The following is a 22,573-nucleotide window of genomic DNA, read 5'->3' on the forward strand; positions in this document are numbered from 1 at the left end:
TGCATATAAATTTGTTTGTGAGTAAATCCTCCCCTGCAGGACTTCTTTTTAACTCCGACGCCTCAGCGGGAGCCGTCAGAGACTCCTGAAGAAACAAGGAGACTTTCAAGATTTGAGTTTGACAGAGCTCTGTATTAGAATTAAAATTCAATTTTGTCCTCCAAAACGCCCCTTTGTCTGTCTGAGAGATTCACACCTGACAGTCCCAGAGAGATGCAAGGTTCAAAAGTTGGAAAAGCATTTAACTTGTCCACCAGGGCAGAAAATTGTCTTTAGTTCACTAAAACAAAAAAGCAACATATAACATGCACAGTAAATCAAAAATAGCAATAAACACAACTGAAGTACAAAACAGTAAATTAGTTTGTTTTTTTTGTTTTTTTAAAGCTAATAAATTATTAAACATAACATGAAATGATGTTGCTTGACATAAAAGACTTCAAACATATACAGTATATCTGGATAACAAAGGCCCCCGTCACACCGAGAAACTGAAGGATAAGAATATCAATGTCAATTTGATATCAGTATCAGATCTCCAAGATTTACACTCAAGGAAAAGGTGGGAAACATAATAAAACCACAAAAGTTCCTCTGCATGTGTCGTCTTATTATAATTTGTTATGGATTTACTTCATGTAATTCAGAGATATATTTACATGACATTGAATCCAGCGATGGAAAGTACATTTACTCATATACTGTAGGCTAGTTAAAGCTCCAGTGTGTAGGATTTAGGGGGAAATATTGGCAGGAATGGAATGTAATATAATTAGTTTGTATTTTTTACTGCATAATCACCTTTTGTTACCTTAAAATGAGCTGTTTATGTCAACATAAGGAGCAGGTCCCAAGAACGGACAACCAAACTCTGGCTCTAGACAGGGCCATTTGTGTTTTCATGTCAGCTGCTGTATTAAGCAGATTTTTTCAGCGGGAGAAAAACAAACAATTTTTTTAAACGTAAAAACAGCTTTATGTTGTGTTTTTACTGGTTTTAACATCCTGGTCGAGGAGAGGACGAGCCCTCTGTGGATAATTCATTTCCTGGTAAAAACCTCCTGAACGTCTACATCTTCATCAAGTTCATTCATTCATTTTTTTTTTCCATAACCTCTTATCCTGTTAGGGGTCACGGGGGGCTGGAGCCTATCCCAGCTGACACTGGGTGAGAGGCAGGGTTCACCCTGGACAGGTCACCAGACTATCACAGGACTGACACATAGAGACAGACAACCATTCACACTCACATTCACACCTACGGACAATTTAGAGTCACCAATTAACCTGCATGTCTTTGGACTGTGGGAGGAAGCTGGAGCACCTGGAGGAAACCCACGCTGACACGGGGAGAACATGCAAACTCCACACAGAAGGGCTTCCCCACCCTGGGAACCCTCTTGCTGTAAGGCGACAATGCTAAGCACTGCGTCACCGTGCCGCCCAGGATCTTAAAGTAGAAGAGAAAAAATGGTGAGCACAGATTAGCAGGTACTGAGTTAGCGGTCTGTCTCCAGCATGCAAAATAGCATTGAAGAAGTGCTTGTTCATAATGTGAAACTGCTTTATTCATTGTTTTTACTGGTTTAAATCAGGTGGTCTGTTTGTTTAAGAGAGGAAGAGACATCTATGGACAATTCAGCTCAGGGTAAGATGCTCCACCTTAAGGTACAATAAACTATCTTAATTATGAACATTTAATTGTAGTTTTCTTGTCACTTACTTTAATCTTAAAGCTCCTGGTGAAAAGCACACACAGGTTTATATTTAAAGTGATTTTAAATGACAAACAGTGCTTTGGATTATTAGTTTCATTCAGACTCAGTGAACCAGTTTCCCAATGCAATATGCTGTGTAACTGCTGAAACTGCTGTTTGGGTTTGAAGAGGTGTCAGACTTCAACAATGGAGTCAGAAATCAGGTTCACCGAGCTGCTGCAGTGCTTCAAGTCTGTCCAGCAGATGTCAGGATTTCACCACTTTACAGCAGCCTGATGACCTCCGATGGGGAAGAACCTGACAGGAAACACTGAGGGTTTATTGATCGTCATATTTCTTTTCATTTCAGGACTTTTCATCTGAAGATAAATCCATATCCAATGTGAAAAGAGATTTATTTCTGATCTGAGACAAAACTGAAATGTGTGACTTTTGATTTTCTCTCTCCTTCTGTCTTTTTACTCCACTGATTGTATCAGGTGTGTTGATATAGGGACTTCTTATCTGACAGTCAGGTTAATCTCAGATCATTACAGCAGGTAGTTATCAAATCCACACATCGAAGAGTAATGAGACTGTTCCACATTTAACATGAAATACAAAACAGATTTTACATAGCAGGACTGAAACTGTGAGATACTATGTGGAGCACAAAAATGATGTCAATTGACAGGCTGACCACCGACCACTGACCACTGACTGACCTCTGCTATCAAGGTTTGTCAGCTGTTAAACTGCACTAGTCTGTAAAATGTAAAGGTCCAGTGTGTCAGATTTAGTGGCATCTAGCAGTGAAGATTACAGATTGCAAAAAGCTGAAACTTCTCCTGGTTAGAGTCTCTTCAGTGTTCATCGTTCAGAAGGTTTTTAATTATCTGCAGAGGTCTCCTCCTCTCCCAAACAAACGAACTGGGTGATTTAAACCGGTATAAACACTAAATAAATTTCACGTTACAAATAAGTGTTTCTCCTTCACTGTTTGGCACCTTTGGCTACTGTAGAAACATGGCAACATCCATAGACAAGGACCTGCTCCATATGTAGATATAAACAGCTCATTCTAGTACAACAAAAACACAACAATTCTAATTTTCAGGTGATTATACATTAAAGAAAACATACTTATTATATTATATTCAATTTCTGCCAATGTATTTCTCTAAATCCTACACACTGGACCTTTAATAAAGGAGGTAATAAAATCTAAAATTCACCTGAAAAACATACAAAAGTAACACACAATAATGCTCAGAAATTTCCCAGAATTTTCGTCTTTAAGTCCTGTCTTTATATCAAAGTCTAAACATAGAAAATTCAAATGTTGGATATACATTTGTGCGGAAAAATAATACAAAATATTTTGTCCTCCAGTATCCCATCATGTTTGTTTTCTGATCTGAAGACGGACAGGGTCAGAGACGCTTTGGTTTTAATAGAAAATCCCCTTTTTCCCATCTTAAAGCCACCGTGAAGCCTCACCTCTGCTGCTGCTGCTGACTGACTCATACTGAGGATTTTCAGGTGCACTGAACGCTTCACAGAGCTGCCACTCTTTCTCTGTCAGCCGCAGCTTAAGTCGAGCTGCTGCAGGTGAGACGCTCTCAGAATGATAAAACATTCGACCCACCAAAAACAACACAACTGATTCCAGGAAGAAGAGATGCCAAACATTCGCCACATAGCTTCAGTCAGAGCAGGAAGTGATTCATGCAGTAACTGTGTCATAACATGTCGTCGACCTCACTGCCAGTCAGTGGAAGAAGGTTATCAGGTTCTTTAATTAAGACAAACTATGCTATTAATAGCACACTGGGAAATACTCAATTGCAAGTGGAAGTCCTGAATTCAGAACCTGACTTAACTAAACGTAAGTATTATCAGCAAAATGTACAACAATTATTGAAAGTGAAATTATTATTATTTATTTATTTTTATTTTTTGTGCAGTAAAATGTTCCCTGTCAGTGTTATATTATTCGATGTGATGTTTTTGGATTAATATTCCTGCCACATGAGTGTGTATGTGTCGTTTTACTGCTGTAGACCATCATGGTTGTGCTCAGTTTAACTCCTTTATATACTGTTTGGTAGTTTGATCCACAGCAGTTCATCGTATTCAGCGCTTCTTTTGGCAGAAATGGAATATGATGTAGTAAGTATGTTTTCTTTAGCGTATAATCACCTGAAACTAAGAATCATTTTGTTTCTGTTACCTTAGAATAAGCCATTTATATCTACATACGGAGCAGGTCCTCCTCTACTAAGTCACCCATATTGTTTCTACAGTAGCCCAGAATGGACAAATCTCAACACTGGCTCTAGATAGGGCCACTCACGTTTATGTGTCAGCCATCGTAGTTCTCCTACGTGCCACTAAATCCTACAGACTGCACCTTTAATAAAACAGATATGAGGATTTGCTTCTATGTAAATTTTATTTGTCTGACAATGTGTTCATATTTCTAGAAATATTTTGTATGTATGAAATAGAAGTGTGCGAATATAAAGCAATAAAATAAAATAGAAATAAAAATGTGCATTATACCACAGTGTTTAACACTAGTACTTAAGATATTAAAAATATTGAAAATAAAATATATATTGTGTTTATTGGCAGTGCACAGATTTATTAAATGTACTGCAAGTTTTTGTACTTTACCTGGGCTAAGTATTTTTGTTCATTTATACTTCTCCCCCATACATCTCAGTCACAGATGGATAACTGAACGGGCCCACAGGACACAACAACAAGGAGATACAAAAAAGCACAAGGACAAACACAAAATAACTAGGAGACACAAAAACAATTATAGGTGCATACCATTTTTAGCATTTTTACATTGACTCCAATTGTTCACATTAGAGCAAAATTCAAAATGCTGTCAAAAATTCAGTTTTTGAGATAAAATTCTGAAATTTGCCACACATCATCTACCAATTTTGTCATTTTTTTCATGAACATTGAAGATTTATTTAGCAAGAATTTGCATGTATATGTTTACAGTACCGTTTACAGTCAAACATTTTGATGCACTGTAGGCTCAGTTTTTGATAAATCAAAAATCTCAAAAATTGTGGGAGGAGATAGGTTTAAGAGGTTATAGTTTTTGAAAAAAAAAACAGAGTTATGAACTTCATAATTTGCAATAGGTTTAAATGTACAAAAGTTTCTTCAGTATTGGGGCTACAGTTTGATGAAAGTTGTGAAGTTGTAGCACGTATGGTTGATTTGTTATGAATTTTCAAAGTTTTGAACTTTAGACTTTAGCTGTAGTGCCACCATCAGGACTATTGGCTTGAGTTTACAGCTGAGGATATCTGGCATGAGACTGGACCTTTGTGCAAAGTTTGGTGAGTTTTCACCCATGGGAAGTATGATTTCCTCGGAAGAAGAAAGAAGAAAGAAGAAGAATACCTGGGATTACAATAGTGTCCTGACAGCTTAGCTGCCCGGACCCTAACTACAAGGAGACACAAAATATCTAGGAGACACAAAAACAACTACAAGGAGACACAAAAACATCTACGAAGTGACACAAAATGGCCCAAAAAAGACACAAAATTATCTCATTAAGACACAAAATTACTTCAAAGAGACTGAACGAGCTTAAAAAAAGACACCAGACAACCACAAGGAGACACAAAATGACAAAAACAGACACAGAATTGCTTCAAAGAGACAAAAAATACAATAAAATAACATAACAAAGATGCATAATGAGACACAAAACCACTGCAAAGTCTGTGAGTATTGCTCCTGTGTGAGGGACATGGTGGGGCCCCTTCCATGCCTGTGCTCAGGGACCCACTGTTTAATAATCCGCTCATGATCTCAGAGGGAAATATTGCACTTTTTGCTGCACTACATTATTTTTGACAGCCATGGATACGTTTATGATTCAGGTTATTAAAACAGAATATCATTAACCAGTAAATCATAATGTATTGTTGTAGATTAAGGTATATGTATACCTTTACCAACTGCAACAAAGTGATGAATGCATCAGTAATTATAATCCTATGACATAATGTACATTATTCTGAAATGGACCATTCTGCGTAATGAGTGCTTTTACATTTGATGAGCTACTTTAATTATATTTTGATACTTTTGTACTTTAACACAAGTTAGTTTGAATGCACTACTGTATATTTACACTGTGGTATTACTACGTTTACTTCAATAAAAGTTTCCAGTACTTCTTTTTTGTTTTATTTGTATATTTGGGGGGAAACTCATCTGATGGCGTCATCCACTAGCCTCCCTCTGGGAGTTCGAACTGAGCATGCGCAGTATCCCTCCCTGCCAGCGGCAGTTTGAGGAAGTTTGGATCAACTTTGTACCTGCTGAAGAGGAGTAGCCCCTAATGTCCGCTTATCTGCTGCCACAGGTGAGTGTCTGACTGTCTCACACTGCTTCATATCTCCTCACAGACTTTATCAGACGTCGCATGAAGCGTGTGAAGATCAACAGAAAACATTTAACCGTTTGTTTTGCTCGTGCGCAGCAGATAAACGCGGCTCAGTGAATCAGCGCAGGTGTGCTGCTGCTGCTGCTGCTAAGATGCTAATCAGAGTTTTACCTGTATGCTAACTAGCGGGTTCACTTTCCTGCGGTGTGTGTGTGTGTTAGCTAGCTGGTGTTTAACTCCGCTGTGTCGCGGTATAGTGTCTTTAAACTCTATGTTCAGGTTGGTTTGTTAACCTCTGTCGACTTTAACTTTTAATTCTCTCATTTAATAACTCGCTAATTAGCGTCAAATATCATCAAGTGAAGCAGCAGTGGAAGAAGTAAAAGTAGTGATGTCACCGTGTAAAGACACTGTGTTAGATTAATGTAGTGGGGTAACAGTACAGTATTTGTCTCTGACATGTAGTGGAAGTAGAGAAAAGCTGTAGCTGTAATTTAAACATAAGTACAGTAACATTACCTGAGTAAAGGTACTGAGTTATGTGACACCACTAAACTGAAATTTGTTTTATGTCTGGAGGTTTAAATCTAATGTTAGTTGATGTAATTTCTTCCTCTGGATGTAATCTCTGTTAGTGAAAACTATCAGGGCTCCTACTGATGATTCATTTCTGTTTTTCATTTCTTCTCTTCATGAACAGACTTGATCTCCATCATAATGACGTCAACATCAGAGCTGGAGCAACTGGCTGAAATAGGTGAGTGCAATACACACAAAATAATTCAGTTATTCATTTTTATTTTATAAAACCAAGTAAAAAGGCTGTTGGGACCTGAGGCATGTGCTACGAAGCAGGATTTTGGGGCCGATAACCGGCAAGTACCTGCTTCTCATGGCCGATAGCCAATAAGTGCACATATTTGTGTTTTAAAAATAATAATCTGGTGTATAACATGGAGTTTATGTACATCTGAGGGTAGAGAAAATATTGATTATTTAATTTGCCATAGCCCTGACCTCATCAAATCAACCCGACATCACTTGGACAATATGGCCCCTAAAAAAGAGAACAGAACTGCAACAAAATAAGTGATATAGTTTTACAGTTTGCTTCAGAAATGATCTCTCGTTTATTTAGTTTGTGAACAACAACAGTAACTCAGAGTAAGATTCAGATTCTGTTACAATATTAATGGTTCAACTAAATAAAATCTGCCACAAATTACACATTTAAATAGCTCCCAAATACAAAAATGTCCCCTGGGATCTATATTTATAAATCAACAGGTGATTTCCTTCTCTTTTATTTATTTATTTTTTCCCACCTGGACCTGTATGCTCTGCCATTTCTCCTCTAATCATCACGCTGTAACCTGTGACAGGCTGTTATGATCCCACAACTATCACACAGTCACATATATGACACATAGGTTTACATCTCCAAAGGTTTATGACAAACGAGGGGATAAGGAGAGACGCTGTGCTGCTGCCAGAGGAGCCGCTGAATGAGTTCCCTCTGAGCAGTAAGTCACTAAAAGAATCTGGGTCTGATCCAGATGTGGTCGCATTCTGAGGGAACCTGTGGGATGAGAGAGCACAAAGGCCTCAGGACAGAAGCTGAGTTATTGATTTGCAGAATAGAACATGAATATTAGCAAATCAGGAGAGACAGAGAAGGAAAGAAGGGACTCAGTGTATCAGAGGAAGTCCCTCGGCAGGGGAAAACTGTAAATATTCAGCCCTATGAAGCTGGTTCACTTTTTAGCAGGATAGATTACCACTGTAACTTATGCTTAACAGCTCTGGAGAAGGTTAAGTTCAGAGGATCAGCACACAACCTGTCAACATCCCGACCTCTGTCTAGTAAGATCACACAAAAAAAAAATCCAAATTTTTGGAGCTGGACCGTTCATTGGGTGCATTGTTGGGATATAACTGCTGCTCTCTGAACACAAAACGCACTCGAAGCAGCAGAGTATTCTGGCTTTTTTTAAAGGGACATTGTGTAGCGTTTTTGTTTATTGGCAAAAATTGATTTCTGCATTCATAAATATGTCATCATTGGTGTATCATTACCTCCACCAATAATCTGACTTATTCTCGTAAAAGGAGAATTTGAGATTTGTTTGTACATGGATGGGAATCGAGAACCCGTTCCTGTTAAGAACTGGTTCCAACTGGTTCAATTCATCGACATCATTAGCCTTTATGCTTAACGATTCCCTTATCGTTTCTTTTCATTACGCCGAATCTTTACATCGATGACGCACGTCACGCTCGTCAGTCAGCAGTATGTTTGACAACAAAGAAGACGTAATGGTGGAGAGACAGAAGTGGTCGAAAGCTTGGCTTCACTTCACCAAAAAAGACTCATGACATTCACGCGTCACAACAGCATGACGTGCAACTTATGCAGCACCGTAATTACATGCGAGGGTGGAAACACCACCAATGCTACAGTGATTTGTTTTTCACTACAGAGCTCTACTGTGCGAGCATTTTAACGTTACTCGCATTTGCGACTTAATAGTTTTGTGCGAGCAAAATAAATCATTCAGGAGCACGCTGTGTGAGTACAGATTTCAACCAGCAGCAGAAACGAAAGGCGAATCCTGCCAGTTGTGGGTTGAACGGGGGTCACAGACACTGACAGGAATACGTATTCCTGTCAAATATGGTGGCCATAGTGCTCCGCGGCGCAAGATAACGGTTTACCGGCGACGGAGAAGCCCGGCTCCAGGTCCAATAATTTCCTCTTCTTGGTGTCATGACTGCCCAAAAGTACCTGAACAGCCGAGCCGTGGCAGCACACAGGTATGTGACGTGTCAGAGGAGAAACGAGCCGTTCACATTTCCACAAACTTCACCGCACTGAAGGGACTGTTCTTTATTTGTCAGGGGAGGAGGGTGGCTGGTTGATTTCTATTTTATTTATTTATTTTATTTTGATCCCCCCTATGTTAATCACTTATTGATGCTGTTTTTGAAGTATGAATAAGTCAATAAGTAATTTATTCCATTGAAATATCATTGATGTATTATAGAAAAGTGATTTATCTTTTTATAAATGACAAAAAGGCACATCTGCCTCATTTTTGCTGTGGTTTCGTGATACTACTCAGAACCGTGATACTTTCACTGGTATCGTACCGTGGGTCCCAATTTTGATACTGTGACAACACTAACAGATTCTGTAACGTTATTTGACGTAGATGAAAACAAATGCTGTACAAATATTCTTTCATTTTTCCCATTTTAGATGATAGCAGTGGGCCAATTTCATATTTTGTTTACTTACTTACTTACTTAGCACTTATCTCTCGTTTAGAAATAGAAACTCATTTATGTTGTTGACACCAAAAACCTGTAAGGTTTACTTTTTCTACACAGAAAATTCACAGGAGGAATCGATAAGGGAATCGATAATGGCATTGATATCAATAAAATCCTATCAATTCCCATCCCTGCTCTATACTCGAGTCATAATGGTACCTACACATGTTTTAAGCCTTGGCCTATTTGTAATAAATGACTTATTTTTTGTAAGATTATACGCCATCATTTACATTTTACTCAAATGAACATGACTTCTTACTGTCACTAAAATAGAGCATCTCTGCATGTAATCTGTAAACTTCATTCATGACTCTGACGATGTCACTTCCAATGAACAACCCCGCCTCTTTCACACGAACACACTGCATAGGAAAACCCAGTTTCACCAGAATTAGTTGATAACCAGCTTTGTGATACCAGTTATTGAGATGCTCATGTTAGCATCAGTGAAGCTGGATAAGCAAAAGATATGCCAGGTATGTTGAACTGGCTTTGTATAAAATACTTGCCCTTGTTGTGTAAATGCATTTGTATCACATCGATGTCTTGTTCTGTTTCTGGGATTTTAGTAGAGTTTAGAGTTTTTAACATCTCTCTAAATAGTTTGAACAAAAAAAATGAACATTACTTTTAGTCTTTGAGTAAGGATTGTCTTAATTAATCGTTTGTTGTCCATGTTATGATGTTTTTGAAGCTTGACTCCAAAGTAAAGCAGCATTTTATTCAGTTTTTTTACACGTATATGAACACCAGAGATTTCAGTGTGTAGTTTCTGCTGTTTCACTGTGAATGAAGTCACCAGAGAGTTTTTTTCTCCACTTCCTGCGTCTCTGAACTAAATTGAGCCTTTTGTCAGGTCACTCTGAGCAGATCATTTCCTCTCTGTTATCAGTGTGTTTATAAAAAAAACTTCCCTCGGCGCGACAGAATAAACATCCACAGCAGAAAACAAATCACGATGGCAGTTTTCCACCCGGGCCTCTGGCTAATCTGTGTTTTCAGGAACAGCAAGACGGAGCAGATAAGGAAATAATTCAGAAAGTGGTAGGTGGTGTAGAGTGGGAATCAGTGATTGAGCTTGAGTCATAATGTCTTTAGATAGGTGTGTTTTAGACGGGGATTTCCCTTTGAATACTGTACATGTTAGACATAATTTATGTTGTCTACTCATGTTTTTCCCTTGCTTGTGACAGAGCTTCAGAAGGAGGAAGAGGAGGAGAATGAGGAGGATCAGAAGTGTGTCACAGACGGTCCATCAGTTCCTCCCAGCAACAATCTTAGTCCTGATCCTTCTCACCCGTATTACGATGTGGCTCGACACGGCATCATCCAGGTCTCCGGTCAGTTTTCACAAACATGTCCCCCTTTTTAATTGTAAATTTAAATGTGTATTTTGTTTATAAACTCCAACTGGTGACCCAACACTATTATTGAATGGCAGTCAGAAGCAGTTTTGTCTTCTGTAGTGATTACTTTGTTGTGGTGGCAATGATGTTATCAGTGGAAACACTGTACTGGCCCCGCTTTGCTGCAGTCCAAAACAGACAGCTCTGTCCTTCCTCTGTAGTTTGGCAGCGCCTTTCCTGATGCACTCTGCTGTTTACGCTAGCACCACCACATCTGCATAATAGAGGTGTAAATCACCAGTTTCATCACGATACGATATGACATTGATTCTTTGGACAATGATAGGATATTTGCAGTCGATGTGAGACATGTTGATTTAACACAGTCTGTTACAGCAGAAGCCTCCACCCTTTTCTTTTCTAGATAAAAACAACACATAAATAATAAGAGCAGTAAAGTTTGCTGTAACTGACAGCCATAAAACATGGATTAACAACAAGATCATTCAACATAAGTATCAAATTCAGCTCAGTAATAACTGTCAGAGACAAAACAATTGTTTTTTGCTCGTCACACTATAGCTATGTTTCCATCCAAAAGTGATTGGAATCATTGGGAAATGCGCATTAAAAGAAATACGAATCCTGTGTGTTTCCATTAAATGTACGGACTTTGGTGAAAACTACGAACTCGCGCAAGTTTTCCACAGAACCGGAAACAAAACAAGTCTCGCATTCTTCTTCTACATTTTCTGGCAGTTGGCAACCAGCTTGTAAATGCATTACCGCCTTCCCGACCTGGAGTGTGGATATCACCATGGAGAGAGGTGCGCTATGTCAGACTTAATTCGAACATAACTGTTTCCATCCCCTGTTTCGCGAATCAGCATTTTTTCGAATCAACCAAAACCCGGCTAAAGTGAGCGTATTTTAGTTTGTGCGAATCAGGGGATTTTAATTCGAATTTTGGCGTTTCCATCATAATTTTCCGATGCAATACTTCTAGATGCGCATCTAAACAGGCTGATGGAAACATGGCTAATGTTAGCTTAAGGACTTATACACTGCATAAACTACCCTACAATTAGTTGACTTTTTTCTAGTGTTGCACGATTTGATAAAAATGTGCAATTGCGATTTTGGTGGACAGTATAGCAATGTGCGATTGCAATTACAATATAATAAATAAATGATATCATTAGTCTTCTTTCTTGATTCAGTGTTTCCCTACATTATATCGGGGGGGGCACTGACCTGACCTGACATAGTTATTGTTATGGAGAGTGTGTAAATGACCATCAACAGACTGAGTACAGTCAAACACACTGCAGCACGGCACTGTACACACATTCAGTTGGAGCGGAGCCTGTGTTGCCTTCAGGCGTTGTCATGTAAATGACAAATTCGAGCACGTGAATAGGCCGTAGCACAACACAGCAGCATGTGAAGTGGGCTGTTCTTCATTTGTTATTATATAGTTTGTTATGGAGTCTGTGATTTCACTGTGTCTCTTTGAGGTCTTGTCATATGTTACAAATGTTTGCGTAACTGTGCTTTGTTGTTGTTTTATGAGGCTCTGGCGGCTTTCAGTTGTCTTGTTGTCTTTAACGTTACTTGCCTTGGCTTTCTCTCGCATGCATTCTTTGTAAAGCGTAGTGCTGATATAGATTGGTCGTGTTGCCGCGGGACGTGGCGACTTTAACTTTGAAACTTTTACACAGCGCGTCTGTTCAACGTCGCCGTACCTGAATCCAAAGTATTGCCATATAATAGACGTTTTGTTTTTTTCACCACCAACTCAGCCTGCTCATGGTCGTGCTCATGCTCTTCTTCTGCGTCAGTTTTGCTCACTGCTGCACGCCGGGTGGTCACCTGACCATATGTGCTGCACACACCAGGATAGCTTGTGGGCGTGATGTCAACAAACTCCACACACTACAGGAGATGCAGTCACGTTCACAGGCACACACGTTAACATTTATATACATTAAATCGCAAACTGCAGCCTTTTATGTGGTTATGTAATCACACAGGCTGACATCGCGATTGCGATTAGATTAATCATGCAGCACTACTTTTTTCCCCTATTTATATTTAATAAATAACATGTAACGTTATTATTTTTCTTACTCATCGTTGGTTTACGTCACTGCATCTCCTGACAAAACAGCACGGTTGAGTTTCAGCCTGCATGCACATTTTATCAACTGAACATTGTTGAACACAGCCTGTTGCGGCAGGTGCGTCTATTTTATCTAATAACAGTGTTGTTTGCATGAGCTATGTGCTATCCGTTGACCCGCATTTCCTCCATAATAGAATGAATTTCCACACTGCTGATTTATTCCTGACTAAGTAACATTATACTCATCGTCTGCCTCTTGTCTGCTTGTCATCTGCCCACTGCTCTTTGACGATGAGACAGAATTTCAAAATAAAGGCATAACCTAAAGATGATATAGTAGACCAACTGTAAAGAGACAGGATGAGGGTTGGAAGGAGGTGAAATGCTGCCTCCCATTAGTTTGGAGCATGTGGCCAGGCATTACATGTTAAACCTTTTAAAGAGAGAAGATGTATCAGCACAACAACCAGAGGTGGAAGAGGCCTGTCACCCAAACTCGTCTGTTTCCATGCAGGTGACGATAAGTACGGCAGGAAGTTGATCACCTTCAGCAGCTGCTGTTTACCTCCATCACACCAGCTGGACCACCGCCGCCTGCTGGAGTACGTCCAGTTTAAATCCTCTCTCACACAGCTGACACATGACGCAAGTCGACTGAAACACACCCTGATGAAAACCCTCTGCAGACCACCAGTCAGTCAACTGTCCCTTTATTACCCGCTGCAGGTATCTGAAGTTCACGTTGGACCAGTATGTAGAGATGGACTACATCCTGGTTTACTTCCATCATGGTCTGAGGAGCAGCAACAAGCCGTCTCTGAAATGGTTACGAGAAGCTTACAGCGAGTTTGACAGGAAGTACGTCACCTCAGTGTCAGTCCAGACACGACCGTGATTTTGTTTTGTTTTAATTTCTGCATTATGTAGAAAATGTTTGTTTGTTTTTTAAATATTTTTTTGCAAAAAGTCACAAAATTTTACAAACATGAATAAATCCAAACACTATTTTAAAAAGAGTTCATTTTCAGCAACAATTTTACAGTTTATCTTAAAAGTTTTCACATATTAAAATCAGAGATTCACTCACTCGTGTTGACATGTGCACACCAGGGAATGTTGTTGGTTTATTTATTTTAAAAGTGTGAAAGTTGTGAAACTTTCATCAACAAAAAATAATGTGGAAAAAATTGTGGTTTTATATTAAATTTCCATCTGATGACCCTTGTTTGTTTATTTTTTTTAACAGATATAAGAAGAACATGAAAACTCTGTACGTTGTTCATCCGACAAACTTCATCAGAATCGTCTGGAACCTTTTCAAACCTCTGATCAGGTAAAAACACGTCAGACTCACCTGCTGGAAGTCAAACCGTCGTCAGTCACATTAAAGTTTCTTTATGTTCCTTCTTTAGTCACAAGTTTGGGAAGAAGCTGACGTACGTGAACTACCTGGCTGAACTCAGAGAACACCTGAACTACGAGCAGCTCATCATCCCTCCTGATGTGCTCAGGTACTTGTCTCTCTTCTCCATTCACTAAATGGATATATCATATTACTCATAGACTTCTTCTTCATTGTGTTTATTCAAATCAGATGAATTCAGTCATTAAATTGAAAGAAAAACCTCTAATATCTAAATGAATTGTTTTTATGTGCCCTAAATTGTTCAGTCACATTGAACGTAAATCATCAGTTGTTCTTGTGTCGTCTCTTTCAGACACGATGAGAAGTTACGAGCTGCTCAAAAAGGCGGACCCCCTCCCTCAGTGAAGACCCCCCCACCTCGACCCCCTCTGCCCACACAGCAGTTTGGAGTCAGTCTGCAGTAGTGAGTGTCTTTTACTGATGGACCAAACTCTTAATAAAGTATCACAGTTTGTTCCTCTGACGGTGAATCGTTTGAGTGTAACGATGAATGAAACCTGTTTTTTTTTTTTGTTTGTTTGTTTTTTTTCAGCATCAGAGAGAAGAACAGGGAGGCGCTGATCCCACCTGTGATCTCTCAGACTGTCACCTACCTGAAGGAGAAAGGTGAGTCATGACCTCATGATAATGACTAAGATTATTGGTAAACTGATCTTTTAAAAGCTGAGCTCAGGTTAAATCAGATGTTCTGCTTTTGTTTATTTTATATCAAATCAAATTTAATATTTTGGAAGTTGAAACGTTTGTTGAGCAAAACCAGACATTTTGAAATGTCCACTTTGTCCACGGGAAACTGTGATGGACGTTTTGGCACAAACGTCCACTTGGACTCAATGATGAACTGATGAGTTTTTGGTGGTCAGAGCAGGGGTTAAAGTTCTCCGGCACAGCGCCGGCGTGGCAAAGTTTCTGTCCGGCACGGGCAGAAGTGCTCTGCAGTGCGAGCACTTCACTCGCATTTGCCCCTAAAAATACATACATGTGCGATCCAGGAAAATGATTTAGGCGCACAGTGTGCGAGTGAACACAACCTACCGTTTACCATAATCGGCATCGGACGTTTTTTCATCAATAACTGATCAAATAAATGTATTTTAAAACTCGCTCCTTTGGCTCTGATACAGCCGTCTCCCTCCCTGCCTGCAGTCCCCACTGCACTGGGCTTTGTAACAATGTCCTGCCTACAGCCCCCTCTGATTGGTTACACGGCACAAGTGATAGCCAATCAACACTGACGCTTGTGCATGCTTTCACATCATGTCACATTGAGACACAGAGCACAGACGGAGTGGGCTGCGGGAGAGGCTCCGGTAAGCCAGCGGTAATTTTGAAGGTAAGGTAACAGAAACCGGACAGAAATGAAAATTGCAATAAAAATCCTCTATGCTGAAGTTTTAAAGTCACCACCACAACGTTATATGATCCATTTCAATGATGACATGCTTGCCCAGAGGCGAAATTTCGACGTAACTGCCCGTTTAATTCACATCAAGCGCGATACAATTTTGCAAACAGCCTAAATAATTTAGCTTCTAATAATAAATAGCACCAAGGCAAAAAAGAGATGCAGGAGCTATAAGTCGAAAAGTCTGGTCGCCACTGAAAGTTTAATCTTTATTTATAAACTCATTATGCTATAAAAGTTTAATCTGAAAAGTAACTACTAAAGCTATAATCTTTTTGTTCGTTTTGATAATAAACATGTTCCCTTGCAACACATACATTTCTATTTCTTCATTTTGTGACCGCAACACCAAGCCCCCCGCTCCGGAAAAGATTTCAGATTTCAGGCACACAAATCTTCCGTGCTCCACATTTCAGGCACAAAATTTTTTCTTGCTTTAACCCCTGTCAGAGGTCAAGGCCACTGTGACCTTGTCTGTCTCATTTTTGTGAACGGAATATGTCAAGAACGCCTTGAAGGAATCTTTTTAAATTTGACACAAACGTCCACTTGGACTTAAGAATAAACTGACTAGAATTTTGTGGTCAAAGGTCAAGGTGACTGTGACCTCACAAAATATGATTTGGGCCATAACTAAAGAATTCATACGCTTACTCTGACAAGAGTTCACACACATGTCTAACAGGATAAAATAATGAAGTGGTGGCATTTTATATCCAAAAGGTCAAAGGTCAACTTCACTGTGACATCATAATGTTCAGCAGGAGACACTTTCCTGGCCATTATTCAACGTTATATCTCAGGAACAGAAGGGGAGACATTTGGTCAGATACTGAATTGGTGACTCTAATCTTGAAACCGTGCTGATTGTGTAGATCTTCTGTGTGTGAAGCATCAATGTTTTCACAGATGATTTAACATTAGTTGTATCTATTTATAATTTTGTTGGATTAAAAGTAGTCAAATTTAAACACATGAAATGAAAAAAAGTATCTAGAGCCTAAACTATTTGCAAAAACTCCCCAAATTCTCCAAGAAAATACAGAAGACATGACAAATCTATGTTAAATACAGATCATGGGGAGTCACAAGAAACTTGAAATCTGTCCTCACACAATGTTTTATTAAGATTTCTCTGTGTGTCTGTCTGAGGTCTGAGGACTGAGGGGATCTTCAGACGCTCGGCTCGAGTTCAGCTCATCAAGGACGTTCAGAAACTCTATAACCTGGGTGAGTGGGCTCTGCCTTTTTATCTCTCAGTACCAGGAAGGTGGAGATCAATATGTGTGTTTGTGCTGAGGCTCAGATACCATCAGACTGCAGATTGAGTCTGTTTTAGTCGACTTCATTAGACTTTAGTCTCACTGACAGGTGCTCGTCCAGCCGACACACACACACACAAGGATCAACTGGAGATCCAAGAGCCAAATAAAACATCCGTTCTTCCTGGACCAGTTACAGTTTTACTGACATATCGTCATCGAATCAGCAGATTGTAGATTTTGTTTTATTTTAGACTGAGCCCAACTCTTATGAATTAATTATCTATCATAGTTAAATCTGTGTGACATCTTCCTGCTGAGGCCTGTGTTGATTAAATGTGTTAATGAAGATCATTTGTTTTATTTGAACGTCTCCAGGGAAACCAGTGAACTTTAATGAGTTTGGAGACGTCCATGTTCCTGCTGTGATCCTGAAGACGTTTCTCAGGGAGCTGCCTGAGCCGCTGCTCACCTTCAGACTCTACAGCCAGGTCCAGGACCTCCTCAGTGAGTAAACATGGGGGAGGACAGAGGAATGGTGGAGAGGAGGAGGAGGAGATGATGAGGGTAATGATAGGAGGATTGAGACATTTCCATTAGGAAACGTTAGGAAATCTGGGACTTTGTCAAAATGAATGAAACAGAATCCATCAAAGCTTGATCACATAAAACATGTTTATTTGATGGATTTCTGAAAACGAGCCTGAAAAACAAAAGTGTCTCTGCAGGACAGGAAGTGTGTGTTGATGTCTGTAGAAAATGTTGTCAGTGGTGTGTTTTCTGTTGGTCAGATGTGGAGAGCAGTCTGCGGGTCAGCAGGTGTAAACAGATGGTGGAAAGTCTTCCTGAACATCATTTCATCGTAGCAAAGTACCTGCTGAGTTTCCTCCACACGGTGAGTGCTCTGCTCTTGGACAAATACTAATGTGATCACATCATAAAGCCTCATCAGTTACATTCATACTGCAGAGAAAAAACAAAAACTGAGAGTACGACAGGGAGAGAAAGAAAGGAAAGAGGCCGTGGATTATATTTAGAGTAAAGTGGTGTAATTACAGTAAATGTTAAGAGACAGGGAAACAATAGATGCAGACTTATAGGGTAAGAAACGTTGCGACAGTGAGAAGTAACAAAATATAAATAATAAACACAGAAAAACACTTTCAGATTTACCTTTAAAATAATGAGTCTGTCCTTAACAGCACAGTTTGTGGAAACTGTTCATGTGCCAGAACTGACAGGAGAGTATAGAACTACTTCTCATATTAAAAACAATAATAAACTTTGTTTAGCATCTTTTATACATAAAAAAACTGTTTACATAAACATGGCAGTGAAGAAACACAAATACAATTTAAACAATAAAAGGAAAGATTTTTAAATAAAATTCAATAAAATAGAGCAGGGCTACAAAAATAATTAATTAAGGCATATTTTTTCTTCACTGATGATATAACAGCGTCTGCAGATCCTTAAAGTCTTAAAATGTCTGAAAATAATTTTTTAATATAAATATAAGTCCTTAAATTCCATTAAAGAGTCTTAAATTTGAATTTGTGAGGTCTTAATTACCACAAACATATTATCTGATTTATCTCTCTTTCAATTTCAATTAATTCAATCAATTTTATTTATAAAGCCCAATATCACAAATCACAATTTGCCTCACAGGCTTTACAGCATACGACATCCCTCTGTCCTTAAGACCCTCACAGCGGATAAGGAAAAACTCCCCAAAAAAAACCCTTTAACGGGGAAAAAAAACAGTAGAAACCTCAGGAAGAGCAACTGAGGAGGGTTAGGGCTGGTACAGGGCAAGCCTGAGCCAGCCCTAACTATAAGCTTTATCAAAGAGGAAAATCTTAAGTCTAGTCTTAAATGTGGAGACGATGTCTGCCTCCAGGACCGTAACAGGAAGATGATTCCACAGGAGAGGAGCCTGATAGCTGAAGGCTCTGGCTCCTGATCTACTTTTGGAGACTTTAGGGACCACGAGTAACCCTGCGTTCTCAGAGCGCAGTGTTCTGGTGGGATAATATGGCACTATGAGCTCTCTAAGATATGACGGAGCTTGACCATTTAGAGCTTTATAAGTTAACAGTAGGATTTTAAATTCTGGATTTTACAGGGAGCCAGTGCAGAGAAGCTAAAACAGGAGAAATATGATCTCGTTTCTTAGTTCCTGTTAGTACACGTGCTGCTGCATTCTGAATTAGCTGGAGAGTTTTTAAGGACTTACTAGAGCTACCTGATAATAGAGAGTTACAGTAATCCAGCCTAGAGGTAACAAAAGCGTGGACCAATTTTTCTGCATCTTTTCGGGTTACTTTCAATTTCTTTTTGTTAAAATGAGTCGACATTTCTGTTGTCACAAATCTTTAAACCTTCCATTCAACCTAATACTTTCTTTTTACTCTCTGACCTTTAGGCAAAATGTAGATTAACAAAATCATTACTGTTTACCTTTTATATGTACTTGAGATGTTTGAATAAGAAAAAAGATGACATTTTCATCTTGTAAAGGTCTTTAAAGACATTAAATTCAGTTCAACATACACACCATATCTTTTCATTATCTGGTTTGACTAACCCGTCACATTGGCTGTGTGGTACTACAAAGCTGGTTTGTATTAGTTTTACACAGGGGTGTGGACTAATGTCAGTTCACCACAGGATGTCTGTAATATAAATGTCTGATTCGCACGGGACAAGAAATCTCTGTAATTCTACCAGAGATGGGAGTGGGAACTCGGTTTGCGCCCTGGCGTCACCTCCCTGTCGGCATGTGTGTGCTACGTTGCTTCCTGTAAGTATCAGCTGAAGGATAATAATAATTAATGGTTATCCCAATATGAAGTACTGCCCATGATCAGGATTGTGTGTACACAACTCCCACATAGGGCTATACGATCATTAGCAGAATGTTCGCTATCACGACTGCTGACAACACCGAATGCTTCTTCAAGCGCCTCCATCATCGAAAAAATGGTTGTAAACAGGACGTGACAAAATATTTACGTACATTTTTACAGAGGATCGCGTTCGCACGGGATTAATATTACCCGAGGTGTTTTCTACGGATCGTTTTAGAGAAGGTAAAAGTCGCCGTAATTTTTACTAGGGCCCGACTGATTTAATCGGCCGATTATAGCCATTAGAGAATAATCTGCAATCAGCCAAAAGTGGGCCGATTGACGCCGATGTTAACACTTATATTTTCATCACTAATAAAATGAAGGGAATATGGTGTTTGACTTAGAAATTATGTTCTTGTGTTACTTTTTGCACTATAACCTACCTCTGTTAAATTGGCAATCATAAGAAGAACTCTGGTACTGTGAACATACATGTGAATGTCTTAATTCATATAGACTTTGCATGATTATTTTATTTCCCAGAGGTTTACTGCCTTTTTGCGCATCATATTTCTGATTTATTTTGTGTTCAAATTGTTCATATGCTGCTTGTAAAATGTTCTTCCTTCAATTTATGTCTTTGTAACGAGTGTTTGAACTATATTTAAGCCATCAAAAGCAGGTATTTCGGGGGGTTTAAATTGAAAAACGTAAAAATTTAATCGGCTAATTTATCGGTTATCTGATTTTTTTTTTTATTCCATAATATCGGAATCGGCATCGGCCCCAAAAAATCCATATCGGTCGGGCCCTATTTTTTACTGACATTATCCGTAATGATTACAGACATGGTGCGTTCGCACGGGACTAAAATCCCTGGTAATAATTACTTTACCCCACGTCTCCACGTTAAACTCGTCCGAATAAAGACTGGAAAAGTAGTTAATGACTGATGAGGTCTGTCTGACCCAAATGTGTCATTTATAATAACAGGAGCTGATTAACAGTCTGTGGATTATTTTACTAATATAATATCATCTGTTTTATCCTAGTTCTCATCACACAGGTGTCTCATGTTAGTCTGAGCTGCAGGATGAATCAGAGTGTAAAATATCAACACTAAGCGACTAAAATAAACTTTGTATCAGTTGAAATCCTGCTAAAATAATGTGTTTAGTGTGTAAACCATCTGTTTGTTAGAAGCTCTGATTTAAAACAAGTGGAAACAATGAAATGATTCTACTGACCTATAACAATATATAGACGACTCTTTTGTTTACCTGAGACTCTGGACCTTTGTCCAAGGATATTTTTTCTTCAGTGATCTGATTGGTCAGAGGCTCAAGTTAACCTGTTAAGAATAAGTTACCGTGGTGATTTATCTCGTTAAAATGTGAAGCAGCTTTGTAGTACTGAAAACCCAGAGTGAACGTGCTAACTCCAAATCCTGCTTCATAGTACTCAGGTCTTCTTTTAATGTTGTTTTCTTTGTTGTTGTCACAGTGTCCTTCCCTGTTCTGTATATCGTATGTTTTAAATGTATTCTCTGTTGACATGTTAATTGATGATGAAATCACAAACCCCTCTGTTGATTGTGACCCTCAGGTGTCTCAGGAGAGCATCGTGAACAAGATGAGTGCGTCTAATCTGGCCTGTGTGTTTGGGGTGAACCTGGTTTGGCCTCGTCACGGTTCGATCTCTCTGACCGCTCTGACGCCCATCAACATTTTCACAGAGATCCTCATCGAACATTTCCACACCGTGTTCGGCTCCCGCTGCCCAGCTGCTCAGGTAATACCCTGAACCTGCAGATCAGCACAACACCTGGCTCCAGACGACACGCATCCTGCAGAACTTTGTTTTTATTTTATTTTTTAATACTACTTCTTCATTTTTGCTGGTTAATCGAATTGCACATCTCTTGGGTCTGAACCACAGACATGAAATAAGCAGTAAATACTGACCAGCTGTGGATATTGATCGTCCTCAGTGGAGGATTCCTGAAGGTTCTGACGTTCCTCTGACCCCATCATCTGGACAAAATCTCAATTTCTACGCATGGAAAAAAATCTAAAAGTGGAATTTCCCTGTGGATTAACCTTCACTCTGCACTCTGTTTTGGACACAGTTTTCCTCTAGCGCCACTGTCTGTCACTTTAGACACTAGTTTTATATCTACTGTAAGACAGTTTAGATCTGTCGGCTTTAATTCTTTTTCTACTGAAGTCTTGCTCCTCTCAGTATTTATAATGTGGCCGATGAGCAGGACCGATTTATCTGATTTCCAAGAATTTGCATCAGTAACATGAGAACATTGATTTGTTTGGTCAAATATCTGAGTGTGTGTGTGTCTGTCCACCTGCAGCTAATCTCACGAACTACTAGACCAGTCAGCCTAATATTATGTGTGCACATTTATGACTGTATGTTCAAGGACCTCTCCAATTGTTGAAACAGCTGTTTGTTTACCGTTTCATGCCGTCACTAACTACTGAGTCTTCACTGCTTTTAACCGGTCTGTACAGGAAACAGGTTTTCCTGAAAATTAGCTTGGCTAAAAACAACAAGCCTTACCATGTGTTGCTGGCGACATTTTTGGCCTTTGTCACGGCTCAAAAACTGACATCATAGAAATAATTGGTCTTATTTTGATTTGGAGCATCTGCAGATTAATGTCATGCCGGATATG

The 22,573-nt window shown here is 39.2% G+C and overlaps 1 protein-coding gene across 1 annotated transcript; it reads left to right on the plus strand.

Annotated features, from left to right (window-relative positions):
* Positions 1-5,984: 5,984 nt before the first annotated feature.
* Positions 5,985-22,330, plus strand: LOC117248959 (rho GTPase-activating protein 8-like). The gene is made up of 13 exons (XM_033614215.2): positions 5,985-6,108; positions 6,830-6,886; positions 10,659-10,805; positions 13,451-13,538; positions 13,663-13,794; positions 14,183-14,269; positions 14,349-14,447; positions 14,655-14,765; positions 14,895-14,968; positions 16,920-16,997; positions 17,408-17,536; positions 17,821-17,924; positions 21,490-22,330. The coding sequence occupies exons 2-13, from the start codon at positions 6,847-6,849 to the stop codon at positions 21,685-21,687; spliced, it is 1,287 nt and encodes a 428-aa protein (XP_033470106.1). The 5' UTR covers positions 5,985-6,108; positions 6,830-6,846; the 3' UTR covers positions 21,688-22,330.
* Positions 22,331-22,573: the final 243 nt, after the last annotated feature.

Source organism: Epinephelus lanceolatus, chromosome 23, assembly GCF_041903045.1.
Source record: "Epinephelus lanceolatus isolate andai-2023 chromosome 23, ASM4190304v1, whole genome shotgun sequence".
Taxonomy (NCBI): domain Eukaryota; kingdom Metazoa; phylum Chordata; class Actinopteri; order Perciformes; family Serranidae; genus Epinephelus; species Epinephelus lanceolatus.

Excerpts from the sequence above, each read along its gene's own strand:
- LOC117248959 (XM_033614215.2), top strand. The coding sequence starts at position 6,847 with ATGACGTCAACATCAGAGCTGGAGCAACTGGCTGAAATAG. Across the intron at positions 13,795-14,182 it reads TACAGCGAGTTTGACAGGAA|ATATAAGAAGAACATGAAAA; the intron begins GTACGTCACCTC and ends TTTTTTTAACAG. Across the intron at positions 14,969-16,919 it reads CACCTACCTGAAGGAGAAAG|GTCTGAGGACTGAGGGGATC; the intron begins GTGAGTCATGAC and ends TGTCTGTCTGAG.